At 41.8% G+C, this 15,479-nt stretch overlaps 1 protein-coding gene across 2 annotated transcripts in view; it reads left to right on the top strand.

The window, feature by feature from the left end:
• Window positions 1-15,479, top strand: part of PTPRB (protein tyrosine phosphatase receptor type B) — a 121,866-nt gene that overhangs the window by 71,218 nt on the left and 35,169 nt on the right. For both annotated transcript variants that reach the window (XM_033116618.1, XM_033116619.1), the window contains 6 exons: window positions 3,117-3,380; window positions 4,933-5,196; window positions 5,919-6,200; window positions 10,662-10,940; window positions 11,477-11,626; window positions 13,747-13,990. In XM_033116618.1, coding sequence (XP_032972509.1) covers window positions 3,117-3,380; window positions 4,933-5,196; window positions 5,919-6,200; window positions 10,662-10,940; window positions 11,477-11,626; window positions 13,747-13,990 — 1,483 coding nt within the window. The remainder of the gene's footprint in view (window positions 1-3,116; window positions 3,381-4,932; window positions 5,197-5,918; window positions 6,201-10,661; window positions 10,941-11,476; window positions 11,627-13,746; window positions 13,991-15,479) is intronic.

Genomic DNA, 15,479 nt, shown 5'->3' with positions numbered 1-15,479 from the left:
TTCCTTACGGGTGCTGTAATAAATTACCACAAATGTAGCAGCTTAAAACAACACAAATTTATTATCTTACAGTTTTGGAGGTCAGAATCTGAAAATGGGTCTTCACGGGACTAAAATGAAGGTGTTACGTATCAGCAGGGCTGTGTTTCTTGTAGACACTTTAGTGGGAGAATCCATTCCTTGCCTTATCAGCTTCTTGAGGCCACTCACATTCCTTGGCTCATGGCTCCTTTCCAGCAATGGCACCACTCCAACCTTTGTGCTTGTCACCATATCTCCTTTGCTCTTCTGCCTCCCTCTTCCGTCTTTTGACCTTTGTGATTACGTTGATTACAACTGGAACAATCCAGGATAAGCTCCCCATCTCATGATGCTTAACTTAATCACATGTACAAAGTGCTTTTTGCCACATAAAGTAGTAAATTCATAGGTTCTGGGGATTACAACAGGGACACCTTTGGGGGCCAACATCCCTGGTCTGATTACTTATTTATTAAGTACTTAGGTCTGCAAGGGGAGTTGTGGTGATAGGGACATGAAGATGAATTAGCCATGCTTCTTATTCTGGAAGCGCTGACTGACTAGTGAGGGAGAAAATCACATGAACAAATAATGACAACATATTGTGATAAGTGTTTTATCTAAGAGAAGAATGTCCAATATCAAGGGGAGCATGGAGGTTGGGTGGAATTGGGAAGTCTTCATAAAAGTGACATTTCAGTACTGTCATGAAGGATGAGACAGTTCTCCACATGGAGAGAAGGTAGACAGACACCCTTTGCCAAGGTGTGAGAAGGAACGGTGAGATTTCGTGGGTGGCTGAAGTGTGTGTTGCATGATGGAGAGTGAGGCTGGAAAGGCAGGTTGGGGCCAGATTAGAGAGTGCCTGGTGGGCCTTCCCCAGGAGTTTAGTTTTCATCTTGTAAGCAGTGAGGAAGCAATAAAAGGGTTTCAGCCAGAGAGTGAATATTTTGTATAAACGTGCATACCTTAAAAAAGATAAATCAGATGACAATGGGGGATAGATTGAATGGAGAAGAGACCAGAGGAAACCTGTTCATTCATTCATTTGTTATCACCTACTATGTGTGAGGAACTATTCTAACTGCCGGATACACAGAAGTGAATAAAACAAACCATCATGGTCATGAAGCATATATTCTAGTGGGGAGAAAGGCAATACACAAAATAAGTAAGTAAAAAATATAGTAGGTTAGACGGTAATAAATACCAGAGAAAATTAAGCCGGCAAGGGAGATCACAAGTGTTGGAGGCTTGCAACTTTAGATAGTACAGTCCTCAAAGGTGTTGTTGAGAAGGTGACATTTCAACAAAAATCTGAAAGAAATGAGAAAGAAGATCATGCAGATATTTGAGGAAGAGAATCCCCAACCAGAGCGAATGGCAAGGCGAAGATCCTGAGATGGGAGTGTGACAGCCTATGGGAGGAAAAAGACGTAGTACAGCTGGAGCAGAGTGAGTGAGAACAGTGGGCAATGTGGTCAGAAAGGTCATAGGGATACGAGCCAATTGCAGCTGTAGAAATGATAGGGGTCAACAGCTGCACTACCCCAGGAGACCTGATGACGTACAGTAAATACAGTCAAGAACTATTTCTACATTAGATAAGATGACCCTTGGTAGCTGAGTGGAACAGAGAAGGGGAAACAGAAGATTCCAGAGTTTCTACCTGGGGTATCTGGTCCAAGATATGCCATTAATTGAGATAAGGGAAGCAGGAAGAGGCAGTTTCCAGGAGAAATTATATAGAGAGTTCAGTTCTGGACTGAGTCTGAGATGTCTGAATGACTTTCAGAGAGAGGTGATCATAGGTAATTGAAAACACAGGCCCAAGATCAGAAAAGGGAGCTGAAGATAAAGATTTGGACAAAACTTCAAGTTAAATCCATACCTTAGTTTGTTCAGGGTGCCATAGCAAAATTACCATAATCTGGGTGGCTTAAACAACAAACATTTATTTCTTACAGTTCTGAGGCTGAAAGTGTGAGATCAAGGCCCCAGTCCATTTGATTTGGTATCTGGTGAGAACCTGCTTTCTGGTTCATAGATGGCACCTTCTCACTGTGTCTTCATCTGGTGGGCGGAGGAGAGAGCTCTCTGGGGCCTCTTTTTAGGGCACTAATCCCACTCATGAGGGCTCCACCCTCATGATCTACTCACCTCCCAATGGCTCCACCTCCTAATGCCATCACCGTGGGGGTTAGGTATCAACATAAGAATTTGGGGGGGATTGGGGAAGAACACAAACACTCAGATCATAGTAATTCATAAAGTGAATGAGATGGATTGCTTACCTAGTATTATAGGGTACGAAGGGGACAAAGGATGGAACCGTGGAAGACACTAATTTTTAAGGGCCTGACATAAGGAGAGAAAGAAAGCAAAAGACCTGAGAAAGTATTTGGAAACAAGTAAGGGAAGAAAACGCAGAAGAGATGGAGACAGATGTCCTGCTCGGTTTTCACTGGCATCTTAAGATGTCTGTGGAATCAGGCAGCACCTGTGCCAACAGTTTCGAAGCAGATCATTTCTGTTGGCAGTGGATCACCTCGCCAACAGGTCGCACTAAAGGACAAAGCGATTGCAAATAATGTAAACTCTTTTTAAATAATGGTTTTGGCTTTTCCTCTTGCTTCTCTTTCCCATATCCCTGAATCTAATTTCCCCTTGCTGTCTGCTTTTCCCTTTCTTTCTCACCCACTCTCTCCTCCCCACTGCTCTTCCCTCCGATGGCCATTTCTTAGCTCTTAGGTGGCATTCAGAGATAATTTTTTGATCCCTGATAGCTCTTAGAATCAGACAAACATTTAATCACACCGGTCAGATTACTATGTATTCTATACCCAAAAGGTATCTTTGAAGATACTTTCCCATGACTGGTTTTCTTTGTTCCTTTGTAGTTTTGTTTCAGCATCAATAAGTCACAATATTCAGATTTTTTTACTTTGGGGTCTCCATGAAGTCATTATTTTTTAAAGACAGGGACCATGTGTTTTGAGGTGATGTTTGAGTGAGTCTATCTATGTGTCAGCCCTGGGCTGTTTCAGGGAGGGGCCAAAACTCAGTCTCACTCTCTTGCTCCTCAACTTTTCCAGTCCCAGCAGCTGTCACCAATCTGAGGATCACAGAAAACTCCACCAGACACCTGTCCTTCAGTTGGACCACCTCAGAGGGAGAGCTCAACTGGTACAACATCTTTCTCTACAACCCAGATCGAACTCTTCAGGAGAGAGCTCAAGTTGATCCACAAATCCAGAGCTTTTCTTTCCAGAATTTGCTACAAGGCCGAATGTACAAAATGGTCATTGTAACTCACAGTGGGGAGCTGTCTAATGAGTCTTTCATATTTGGTAGAACAGGTAAGATCCGAACCCAAGCAGTAATGAATAGCAGGGAAACTGTCTCGGAAGTCACTGGCTTTTCCTTGATTTGTGCTTAGTGTCCTATTCTATCTGGGTTATAGCTATATATGCATTTGTGACTTTCAGTCTTTCTGTCCCTCAATCAGGCCTTTGATCATATATCAGCATAGTTTTTGCACTGGCTTCTGCATTGTTGCCTCCACTTGTTTATCTCATAGGGTTTGGTGAAAAAAAAAAGAAGAATCTGGCTCTTCCAGTTGCCAGCAGGTTGTAACCCACCATGGCTCAATTCAAGCTGTGCCCTTCATCTTTCTAAAAGGAACAGCCGGAGTAGAGAGAGAGCAGGTCCAGAGGACAACTACAAAGGGGACCAAAAAGCAAAGTGCTGTGAGTCAAAACCACAGCACTGGATGAAATGAATACAAGAGCTCTAGGAAAATGAGAGAGAGAAACATCTGTCTAGGCTGCAAATAAGAAACTGAATCTACTCTTCCAGAATTAGAGCCCATTATCTCATTTTTCTATTCATTTTTTTAAAATTTCATTGACAACAGTTTTTAAGTGCTCTGGTGTCCCAGGCACTGGGCTCATGGCCGAAATCTGACAGTGAACAAGAAAGACTGCACACCTAACCTAGTCGAGCTCTACGATAGTGGAAAGGGGGAGGGGCCAGGACAGCAGATTTTAAAGGGAGGGGGACGATTTAAATTCTATGAAGGAAATAAACAGTATGTTGTGACAGAGAGCAACTTGGCAGGACAAGAACGTACTTTAGACAGAGAAAGCATTTCAGCTAAGACCTCAGGGTGAGGGGAGCCATTTGAACATTCTAGGCACCCAATAGAAGTCCTCAGTTTGCCTTTTGAAAGGAATGGAAAAGAGCAGCAGATCAGCCTAAATCATGAAGAAACTTGCCTCGATGTTACCATTCCTAGGGCAGTCTGCACTCTGCACATCTTCCCTTATCTTCTCATTAATGTTTAAAGTTCCTCCACCAAGGGACAGCAGTCTTCACTCTCCAAAGAATGACGCTGCTTACGTACCCAGGGGATAGGCGCCAGTGTGACACATTTATACAATGGTAGAAGGGACTATTAATAAAGGTTTTTATAAGAAAGAGCACGAGAGATCTGAGAACCGGAAAGTGGGCCGTTCTGGTATGGTGGCCACGAGTGAGATGGGCCTCACTGGAAGGGGCTGGAACTTTTTTATAAACACTTTCAGGATTTTTTATAAGCTACGCTATAAACTATTTGACCAGCTTTAATTCATCATTCTGAAGATTTCATTTCATGTGTTCATCGGAGCACATGTGGCAAGCACACAGAAGTCACCACGTTTGTGTGTGTGTGTGTGTTTTAATTTTAATTTGTACCACACCTCTAGACGACACTCCCCTAAACATAAATGACCGGAAATATAAGCAAGATCTGACTCTACAATAAGAACTACTCACCCATATGCCCAGCATAGCTTATATGTTCATCTATGGGCCAAAATGCCTTTGTTTCTATTTTGTTTTTAGTAAAGGTTTTTCTCTCTGTTTAAGTCCCAGCCTCTGTGAGTAACCTCAAGGGATCCAATCGGAACATGACAGACAGTCTCTGGTTCGGCTGGAGCCCAGCCCCTGGGGACTTCGACTTTTATGAGCTGATTCTCTATAACCCCAATGGCACAGAGAAGGAAAACTGGAAAGACAAGGACCTGACAGAGTGGCGTTTTCATGGCCTTGTTCCTGGAAGGAAGTACACACTGTGTGTGGTAACTCACAGTGGAGATCTTAGCAACAAGGTCACAGGGGAGAGCAGAACAGGTAAGAGGCCCAGTTGCCAGTGGCCAAGTGTTGGTGGGAAGTAGCTTCCAAAGGTACATTTTAATTATGGTTTTAATAAGAAGAAATAAAATCAATGATGGGGTGCCATGTGCTACCCCTGAACTTGGGGAGGCACTATGGTACAATGGACAAAGGAAACAGACTTCAGTTAAAAGGATCTAGGTCTTTAGCTCAGCTCTGCCACTTACTTGATTGATGCTGGGCAGGTCCTTGAGCATCGCTAAGGCTCAGTTTTCTTATCTGTAAAATGGGGATAATCACATACATCATCATTGTGTTGCTATGAGTAGTGCTTCCTAAATTTCTTTTATTTCTTGGGCACACACAGATAATGTTAATATATCTGTACACCACCCTGTGCAATTGGACATAGTCTGCGGATTGTAGCCCTTCCATCCCCAAATCTGATGGAATCATTACCTTTATGATTGCGCATATAACCCATTCAGGGCACACTCGTGTTCCACAGCATCCTGGTAAGGAAGCTTTGGTTATAAAAATTAAAGAAAATGTACATAAAACACTTGAGGACAGTGCCTCACAAATAGTAACCACTACAAATGGAAGCTCCTATTATACTATCATATTATCTCTTCCTACAAAGTACATTAAAAGTCTGTCTGATGTTACTCAGTTATCTCACTTGGGTATGTTGTAGCATAGACGTGATTACGTGATTTTTCACTTTCTCCTATGTACAGCCCCAAGTCCACCCAGTCTTATGTCATTTGCCGATGTTGCAAACACATCCTTGGCCATCACCTGGAAGGGTCCACCGGACTGGACAGACTACGATGACTTTGAGCTGCAGTGGTTACCCAGAGATGCCATCACAGTCTTCAACCCCTACAGCAACAGAAAATCAGAAGGACGCATCGTGTATGGCCTTCGTCCAGGGAGATCCTATCAATTCAGTGTCAAGACTGTCAGTGGTGATTCCTGGAAAACTTACAGCAGACCAATTTCTGGATCCGTGAGGACAAGTATGATATGTTTGCTACTCTTGGTTTTCAGATGGAGTGAGGAGGAAGGGTGGGTTGCAATATCTTATTCTGATGGAGCTTGGTCTAAAGCCACATTTTTACTTGGGATTGGTTATATTTGAATTCAGGCAGAAGTCTGTATAGATTTGTTTATTCATTCAACAGTAACAACAATGAACAATAAAGAAATAATCTCTGCCTTCATGGAGCTTACAATTGAGTGGGAGGTACTATCATTAAAAGCAATTACATTTTGGGTATGATGAAGGAAATATTTGGCATGGTAGAAACCCATGGTAGGGGCATCTGACCCAATGCAAGGCAGCTTTCTAGAAGAAGAAACATACAAAGCAAAACCTAGGGAAGGAGTAAGATTCACCAGATGGAGATGGGGAAAGAAGTGGACAATATTCCAGGTTGAGAGAATAAAATATTCCAAGACCAGGCAGGGGGATGGAACAGAAAGGAGTTGAGTTGGCTATAGCATAAAAGGTACAGATTAGAAGAATCGGGTCATAAAATGTCTTGGGAGCCAGGCTAACAACTTTGAATTTTATCCTCTATCAGTTGGAGCCACTGAAGGATTTTGGGCCGAGAAATAATCAGATTTGCACTTTAGAAAGTCACTCTGGGTACAGTGTAGAGAATAGGTTGAAAGGGGCAAACTAGAAGCAGAGAGATCAGTTATATTGCTGTAAATCCTAGAGATAAAAATATTTCCACAATGAAATATATATTCGTTTCTTCCCAAAGGCATTTTGGGATCAATACAACAAACCACAAAGAAACAAAGTTTCGCAGTATAGGATCCTCGGCCCAAATGTTTCCTTTTCAATAATACCTAGTAAATGTAGCTTCTAAGATCAGATCAGATAGTTAGTGTTTGTTGATAAAATATGTAGTTGAAAATTAGAAATTTAAGCAAGTACTTGTTTTGTTTATTCAACAAATACTAATGCTATAACAAATATAACTTGTGCTCCATGTTGTATCCAAAAAGCAGTCTGGGATCAAATAGTTGTGTTCAAGAGAAATACATAACAAAGAACTAAGAGTTTTAGTTTATAGCAACCTCAAGGTGGGTTTTCAGTTTCGTGTGGTGGGCTGTGCAATTGAATCACAGGTATATGGTTTAAGAGCTCAGCAGATTTTTTTTCTCTTACTTCCCTTGCCTGAGGGGATATATCAGTAAAAGTATTACTAAGGGTAATGTCTGCACATTTACTTCCTATATTTTCTTCTAGGAGTTTATGGTTTCAGATCTTACGTTTAAAGTCTTTAATCCATTTTGAATTTATTCTTGTATATGGCATAAGGAGGTGGTTCAGCTTCATTTTTTTGCATGTGTCTGTCCAGATTTCCCAACACCATTCATTAAATAGACTGTCTTTACCCCATTGTAAATTCTTGCTTCCATGGTCATAGATTAAATGACCATGTAGATATGGATTTATTTCTGACCTCTCTATTCTGTTCCATTGATCTATGTGTCTGTTTTTATGCCAGTACCATGCTGTTTTGATTACTATAGCCTTGTAGTATGATTTGATGTCAGGTATCGTGCAATTCAACACCAAAAAAAAAAAAAAAAAAAAAACCAATTAAAAAATGGGCAGAGAACATGAAGAGACATTCTTCTAAAGAGGACATACAGATAGCCAACAGACATATGAAGAGCTCAGTAGAGGCTGGGCTGGTCAGATCACATCTGAAGTATTGTATTCAGTCCTGGATGCTAGAATTTAAGAGAGGCGTTCACCAAATGGTAATGCCCAAGAGGAGAGCAGCCAGCACTCAGAGGGACTTGGTGCTGCATTGTACGAGGAATGGCTGATGGAACTTTGAGGATTGCATTCATTATGGTTGAGTTTGGCTTTGGGTAACAGAAAATCCAAAATATGAGGATTAAACAAAATAGAAGTTTATAATTCTCGTGTAAAACCATTCCAGTACCCAATTACTAATAAATACACTCCAGTCATACAGTTTTAGGTCACCTACCCTCCTGCTCCTCCCAGCTCCGCCCTTAGTCCCTGGGTTCATGTTTTTCTCTGCCTAAAATGCCCGTCCCCCATATCTTGGTGAGGTGTCGTCTCTGCCAAAGTCTTTGCTAACTCCTGCCCACCAGCCGCAGAAAGTTGTCTGTCCTGCCACACAGCATCGTTTTCCCCCATTTCTTCTGGTACCTTCTCCTTTCTATCTTGTATTATGGTTATTTTGGACTCCTCTTCCTTCTTAGAGGTGGGGGCTAATGTCGTATTCACCTCTTGACTATTCATCGTGCCTAGAAAAGTGTGTTGTATGGACTCATTAGTGAATGAGGACACGACCTGAGTCTTGAAAGACAAGTGTGATTTAGAGGTGAAGAGGAGATGAGAAAAGGAACTGACAGAAGAGGTTGAAGCAAGTTTCCATATTATTCTTTGTGAGAATTATCAGAATTATGGATTAGGCAGGATGTTTTCAAAGACTTTCTTCGAGTCTGAAAGAGAAGGCGACTTGGTTTGAATGGAGTTCAAAAAATTCACAAGCAGTTGATGTTTGAAAAGACACAATTATTGCTTGCCTCAGAGGCCAATTCTTCTCCTATCCTGAAAAACCTTAGGATTGATTATTTCTCTAAATCATCCGTGTCTAATCTGTCATGACTTCGCTGACATTTGTAGACCTTGAAACAGGAATTCATTCAGTGGCACACAGACGCGGAGTGTTTCAAAGTCACGGTTGTTGAGCACAGGGCCTCCCAGACAAAGCACAGGTCAGGGGAAGGTAAGTTGTGTTCCAAATCAGAGCAATAGGCGCTGCTCTGGGAGGGACAATGAGGTCTACACATAGTTCCCAGAAGATCCCCTATGTAGTGGGTCCTTCATGAGCCGGAAGGACGATCTATGCTACAGGCAGAGCTGCAGTCACCAACTGTGCAGACACACAGGGCCCCGTGTTTAGAGGGGCCTCACACTTAGCTTAACTCTCTGCTATCCCCATCTTAAAATTCTTAATAATATTTTGAACAAGAGACATCACGTTCCACTTGGCACCGGGTCCTGAAAATTCTGTTTGTTAGCAGTCCTAGCTGACAAGGTTTATGAATGAACATACAATTCCAATGTAGGGAAGTGGAGGAGACGGAGAAAAGAAGAACGAATAAAATTTGTAACAGGGACCATGAAAACCCAACAACGAAATGGAATGGGTTTTTCCTGTTTGGTGTTCATAAGGTCAAGAATAACTGTCTTTTACCTTATTTTTTAAATCCCTCTCCACATGATAGGGTGTTTTTGTGAAGCTTTGTGATGGGTTGATATCATTGATTATTGCCATCTGAGAATTGTTACTATATTTTGTGCTGTGGTCAACAAAACAATGGTCAGGCTTTTAGATTTTAATATTTATGAAGTCTTTGACTCCTGGAATGAAATAAGGTGGGCTAGACCTAGGTTTTCAAGTTCTATTGCAGAGCTTCAAGTCTCCTTGGAAATTCCTCGGGAAAGGGAACAAAGCAAGGGACATCTTAGGGAGGTCACCCGGCATAGCACTCCTGACCCCAATGCACACTTAAAACACATTACCAAGAACCCCTCTGATTTTACATATTGGGGAACTGAGAACTTTCCTTTTTTAAATGGCTCGACTGCTAAAATTGAAATTCACAAATTACTTATCTAAGTCATACAATTGAGTTCATAAATGCATACATAATTAGAGACGGTGGGCATGCAGCTGGGTCAGACACTGCCAAGCAGAAGAAACGGAATGACCAGAAGCCTAGAGGCATGGAACAGCATGGTGTTCATGGGGAACCACAAGCGTTTTCAGTGCCATAGTACGTGAGCAGGGAGGGGGAGGCAAAAAATGGAAGAGGGGGACGGATGCCAGAGCCTAGAGGTAACAAGTCAGCAATTCCATTTCTTAATTTTCTCATTATAAGAGCTAGCATTTATTGAGCAGTTACTATGCCTATGTTAGCCACAGTTCTGGGTGGCTGTGCATGTTTCAACTCATTGAATCATCACAATAACCATATGATTTTTGAGTTATCTTCATTTTCCCACTTTACAGGTGGGGCACAGATATGTTAAGTAACTTGTCCAAGAATGCATAGATGGTAAACAGAATTTAACTTCAGGCAGGCGAAGCTGCACTTTTGAGCTCTATGTGACTTCTGCCACTCAATTTCAGTGCCCACATGTGCATTTGTGTTTCCAATCACATTGGCACCTGGTGATTTTCTAAAGGGACAGCATTTTGACTTTTAATGTTTCTCAAAGTGAGGTCTGGCATACAGAAATTCCCTTGGAGAACTATGGGAATTTTTTTCCTCAGAAAACAATCCAAGTAGAATTTGGGAATTATTTATTTAGATCTCCAAGCTAGTTGGACCCAAAGGAACGTAAAAACAAAGCAAACAAAAAAAAAGCCTCACAGACTTGTGAAAAGTGTTCCTTCCTCTCTCTCCTTTAGAACCAGACAAGATACAAAACCTGCATTGCCGGCCTCAGAACTCCACGGCCATTGCCTGTTCTTGGATCCCTCCTGATTCTGATTTTGACGGGTATAACATCGAATGCCGGAAAATGGACACTCAAGAAGTTGAGTTTTCCAAAAAGCTGGAGAAAGAAAAATCTCTGCTCAATATTATGATGCTAGTGCCCCATAAGAGGTACCTGGTGTCCATCAAGGTGCAATCGGCAGGCGTGACCAGTGAGGTGGTTGAAGACAGCACTATCACAATGATAGACCGTAAGTGACCCTGGAGGTGTGCACCAATTATGCGCCTTTCTCTACCTTATCCCTCATGGCTATTTACTTGTGTACAGTTCACTTCCACATTGGCATGTCGTGTCATCACTAAGAGAAGAGGACCTGAAAGGCTCTGGGAGACGGAAACATTTCTCTGTGTAAACTCTCCTGGCAGCAAACAAGTTAAATGATCTTAAAGTACCTAAACGAGTTATTATTTGAATACATCACTTTGCCTGATATAGTTAGAGCTATAATAGAGCTTTGAAGCAATTTGATGCTACAACTTCAGGAAATCCTGCTGAGGAGCTGACTCTTTCATTATGTTTAACGTGCCACTGGCAGATCACTTCCTCTGCCTGTTTCCCTTCAGGAGAAGAGGAGGTTGTTCTTGATTATAAGCTTTACACACACACACACACACACACACACACACACACTCTGATGTAGGTGAATAGAGACCTTCATTTTGCTGATCGTTTATATGTAAAAGCAGCGCTGTGACCCTTCGTGGTTCCTTCCCGCCCTTCTTGCAGGCCCTCCTCCTCCACCTCCACATATTCGCGTGAATAAAAAGGATGTGCTAATTAGCAAATCTTCCATCAACTTTACTTTCAACTGCAGCTGGTTCAGCGACACCAATGGAGCTGTGAAGTACTTCACAGTGGTAGTGAGAGAGGCTGATGGTAAGTGATCATGAATTCACTCAACTATAAGACGCACGATTGCCTTCTCAAAGGTCACTGAGTGGGCCCCCCTGTGACATGTTTTTAAGAGTAGAAAACTTAATTTTTATATCATTCACTCTATCTCTGATAGATGCAGGGAGATGTAACAAAAAACTGTTTAAAGGCTCTTTCAGCACTAAAGACTATTACCTGCTGGGTTTAATGCTTAAATGGGTGAATAATAATATAGCAAACATAACAACAATAACAACAACCATCATTTATTGAGCCCATACTGTGTGCTAGGCACTGTTGGAAGTGCATTGCACGGATAGACTCCTTCAGTCTTCCTCACTGCTCTTTCGGTCTAGCATTAAGCAGCAATGTGCTTACTATCTGCCCCCTTCCCTGTCTTAAATACCTCAACCAATCACATACTCCCAAACCACCCACCAATTCACAAAAATATTCAAAAGCTTGAAAGAGGGAAAAAAATGATCATGAAAAACATTCCTCCTTTGTCCACTGAATTTTCAATAGTACATTTCATTCTCTAGTCTACTAATTATTTAGTATCTAATTTCTATGGACCAGGCAAATACTCGGTAATAGTTATAACAATATTTCATGCAAACACTGAGAATGATCTTTAGAGCTTATTATATATATCAGCATTTGCCAAACCATCTGCAGGAGTGTTGTATTTGGGGAGCACACATGTCTGTAAGTGTATTTGGAATGGAGGTCTTGTGTGTCATTTCTCCAAAATAGATATTTGTGTCTAGAATGGCATTAATATATTTTCCATGTCTTCTCAAAATTGTTTAAGGTGCTTCACATGAGTTTCTTAAGCATCCTTGATTATTTTAACCCATTTGTGGGCAATGGGAAACTTTAAACCTGACAAATGCTGGAGCTGAGCAGTATTTCAGTCTCACTGGGTATCTTACAGTCTATGTGCTTTTACATTTTATTTAATTGTACTAAAGCTGGGCGTGCATAATTAATTAAATAACTTCAAGGGTCATGGTATATCCCAGATTTCCTCACACCTCATAATTAGAGGTAAATTGGTGAACAGTGGAGAGACTTTAGATTTAAGTAGGCTGCAATGTAGATAATGTTTTACTACGTGAATATAAGGCAGTGGCGAAAAAGAAGTCGTACCCCAGAAAGCAGCCAGGTGGTTTCAATTATTGAAGATGGGCTGTGCTCTCCTGGTGATCGAAGATAACAACCCATCTCACACAAATGTCATTTATAGCATATATGCGCATCCTAAAGGCTACATTCCTTTTCAACTACTGCCAACAAGGAAGTATTTCCAAGATCTCATTTTAAGTACATGTTATTAAACAAGCGTCTAGGATGTGATGAAACCCTACCACATCAGTTCTTGAAGTTCTTTGTAAATGGCATCCGATCTCCATAAATATTTACCTTCCTAATTATGCTTTCCTCCAGCCAACATCAAAACTGGTTTGCAGTGCCAAAACACACAGCAGACTGGGTGGACAGGGGAAGAGTTCTGGGAAATGTTCTGCACGAGGCACCAACTTCAAGCCGCTATTAAACTGTACTCAAGATAACAGAGAGCTGTACTCGAGGCAGTTGTCAGACTGGGTGTGGCGCATGGAGCGTGCTCACGAGGCAACTGCTCTGGCCTTGGACTTGATTTCTCTTATCTTCTCCCCATTTCCCTGGTCATAGGGATTTCCGTATTAAGCTCAGCTACAATGGTTGTTGGCAAGGTAGAGAGTTTATTGAGTGTACTGACTCTCAAAATGGGGAATATTCAACTTTCTGGAGTTTAAGGACCCGGTATCATTTGATTTAATGAGGTACCCTTTCACACACACATTTTATTTCCTAAAAAAGTGATAGTGTAATATGTGTGTAGATATAGTATATGTGTGTGTGTAATTTTGTTTCTATATACTTTGTTTATAATTCATTATAGAAAAAGTGAATTAAGATTAATTTCACTGGGAGAATTTCACAGCATCCTTTGAGATCACAGATTCTACACTCTGGGGATGACCAGAAAGAATGGGTAAGGAGGCAGGCTTAGAAACCAAGGCAGAAATCGCTGGAGTCACAAGGAAGTCCGTCCTTCACCGTGGGTTTTCTCCCTCCAGGCAGTGATGAGCTGAAGCCAGAACAACAGCACCCTCTGCCCTCCTACCTGGAATACAGACAGAATGCCTCCATTCGAGTGTACCAGACAGATTATTTTGCCAGCAAATGTGCCGAGAGTCCTGACAGCAACTCCAAGAGTTTTAACATTAAGCTTGGAGCAGAGATGGAGAGCCTGGGTGGAAAATGTGATCCCAATCAGCAAAAATTCTGTGACGGACCGCTGAAGCCACGCACTGCTTACAGGTTAGATGTATTGCCGTCATTTTGCTAGAAGGGACGTGCTACATTACTGGGCGCTCAGCTGTCTGGGCCTCTGATGCACATGAACTCCTGTAGATTAATCACCCACGTTACAAGTACGCTCTACATGTTCCTGGGTAATTTATAACAGTTGTGTCCCTGCCTCCATTCACGGGTAATGTGTACAAAGGACCTTGAGCATGGTGCAAAATCTCTAATTCATTATGTGAAGGATTGAAGTTTTCTTAATGGATTGTTCTTTCTCCTAAAACTTCTTCAGTACAACTCAAATCATTTCCCAGGTCAACGATTGTAAAAGTGTCCAAATAGAAAGATTGAGTTTAGAGAGACCCAAGAAATGTGAGGTTTTATCTTCCACTTTTAGTGAGGACTCAAATTATACTTTTTTATTTACCTTCTAAGGCATAAAAAGACAAAAGTGCTCTGTGGTCCAGATGGGACTTTGAAGAGAAAGTCCCTGAATGAATGAGAGACATTTCCTCACCCTAAGATGATAGATGAACAGAAGCAGCTGTTTGGTTTGGTCCCAGGAAGCATTACTGCAGCCAACAGGCCCTCCCCGCTGTAGGAGCTGGCAGAGCCCTTGGTCTGCACCGTGCTCCCCAGAAAGCAGGTATAAGCAGAAGTACATAGCATCCCAAACCAGGGTTTTCAAGAGAAAGAGAACCTATGCTGGTGTCTTGGATGTAAGGATACAGACATTTGAGATTAGTACTTCTGTTAGGATGTACCTTCTCTATTGTGTATTCCCAGAGCTGATATCCAGCCAGTATGGCAGCCAGTCAGGTTCTTTTTGGGCCAGTGACCATCCCTGCCTAGGTCTTACTGACTCTTACAACTTTTGAGAATCACCCCTGAGTCTCACAGAAACTTTTCCATCAGCTCCAAAAGAAGACAGTGACCTGACATCACACCTGAAAGCATTCTTAGCTCCTCCCTCATTATCAACAAAGTCAGGTTAATGGTTGTCCTAAAACTGAGTGCTCACTTTGGGCAGGATCTCTGTGTAGCTACCTCTGCCCAGGACTCACCACAAAAATAATATTGCCCCCCCAGCCAAGGTTGCACCTCCAGAATAAACATGTGCAAGCTTACTAATGATGTTTACTTCAAGAAGAGACCATCTGAATCTATCTGAAAGAGGTGACAGAACAAAGGAGAAATATGAGAGATCAGAACACTGGAATCCTTCATTTTCTATAAGAATCAAGAGATGGCTCAGCTCCTTAGTCACTTTAGCTCCAAAAAATTTGAGCAAAAGTCTCCCCAGGAGACTTTTTTTTGTCTTTGTGAGTTGGAAAGTTGAGGCTGTTTTTGTTTGTTTGGTTGTTTGCTTTATGAGAGAAGAGTGATGATGATTCATCACTATAATTTCAGAGAAAGAGAATAGGAAGCTACAGACAGTTCCCATCTAGACCAGAGCCTACCCATCTCCCAGCACATTCTTTCCTGTCCGTAATAGCCACCAGGG

This window comes from Rhinolophus ferrumequinum, chromosome 10 (genome assembly GCF_004115265.2).
Source record: "Rhinolophus ferrumequinum isolate MPI-CBG mRhiFer1 chromosome 10, mRhiFer1_v1.p, whole genome shotgun sequence".
NCBI lineage: Eukaryota > Metazoa > Chordata > Mammalia > Chiroptera > Rhinolophidae > Rhinolophus > Rhinolophus ferrumequinum.
This window is presented reverse-complemented; position numbering and strand designations above follow the sequence as displayed.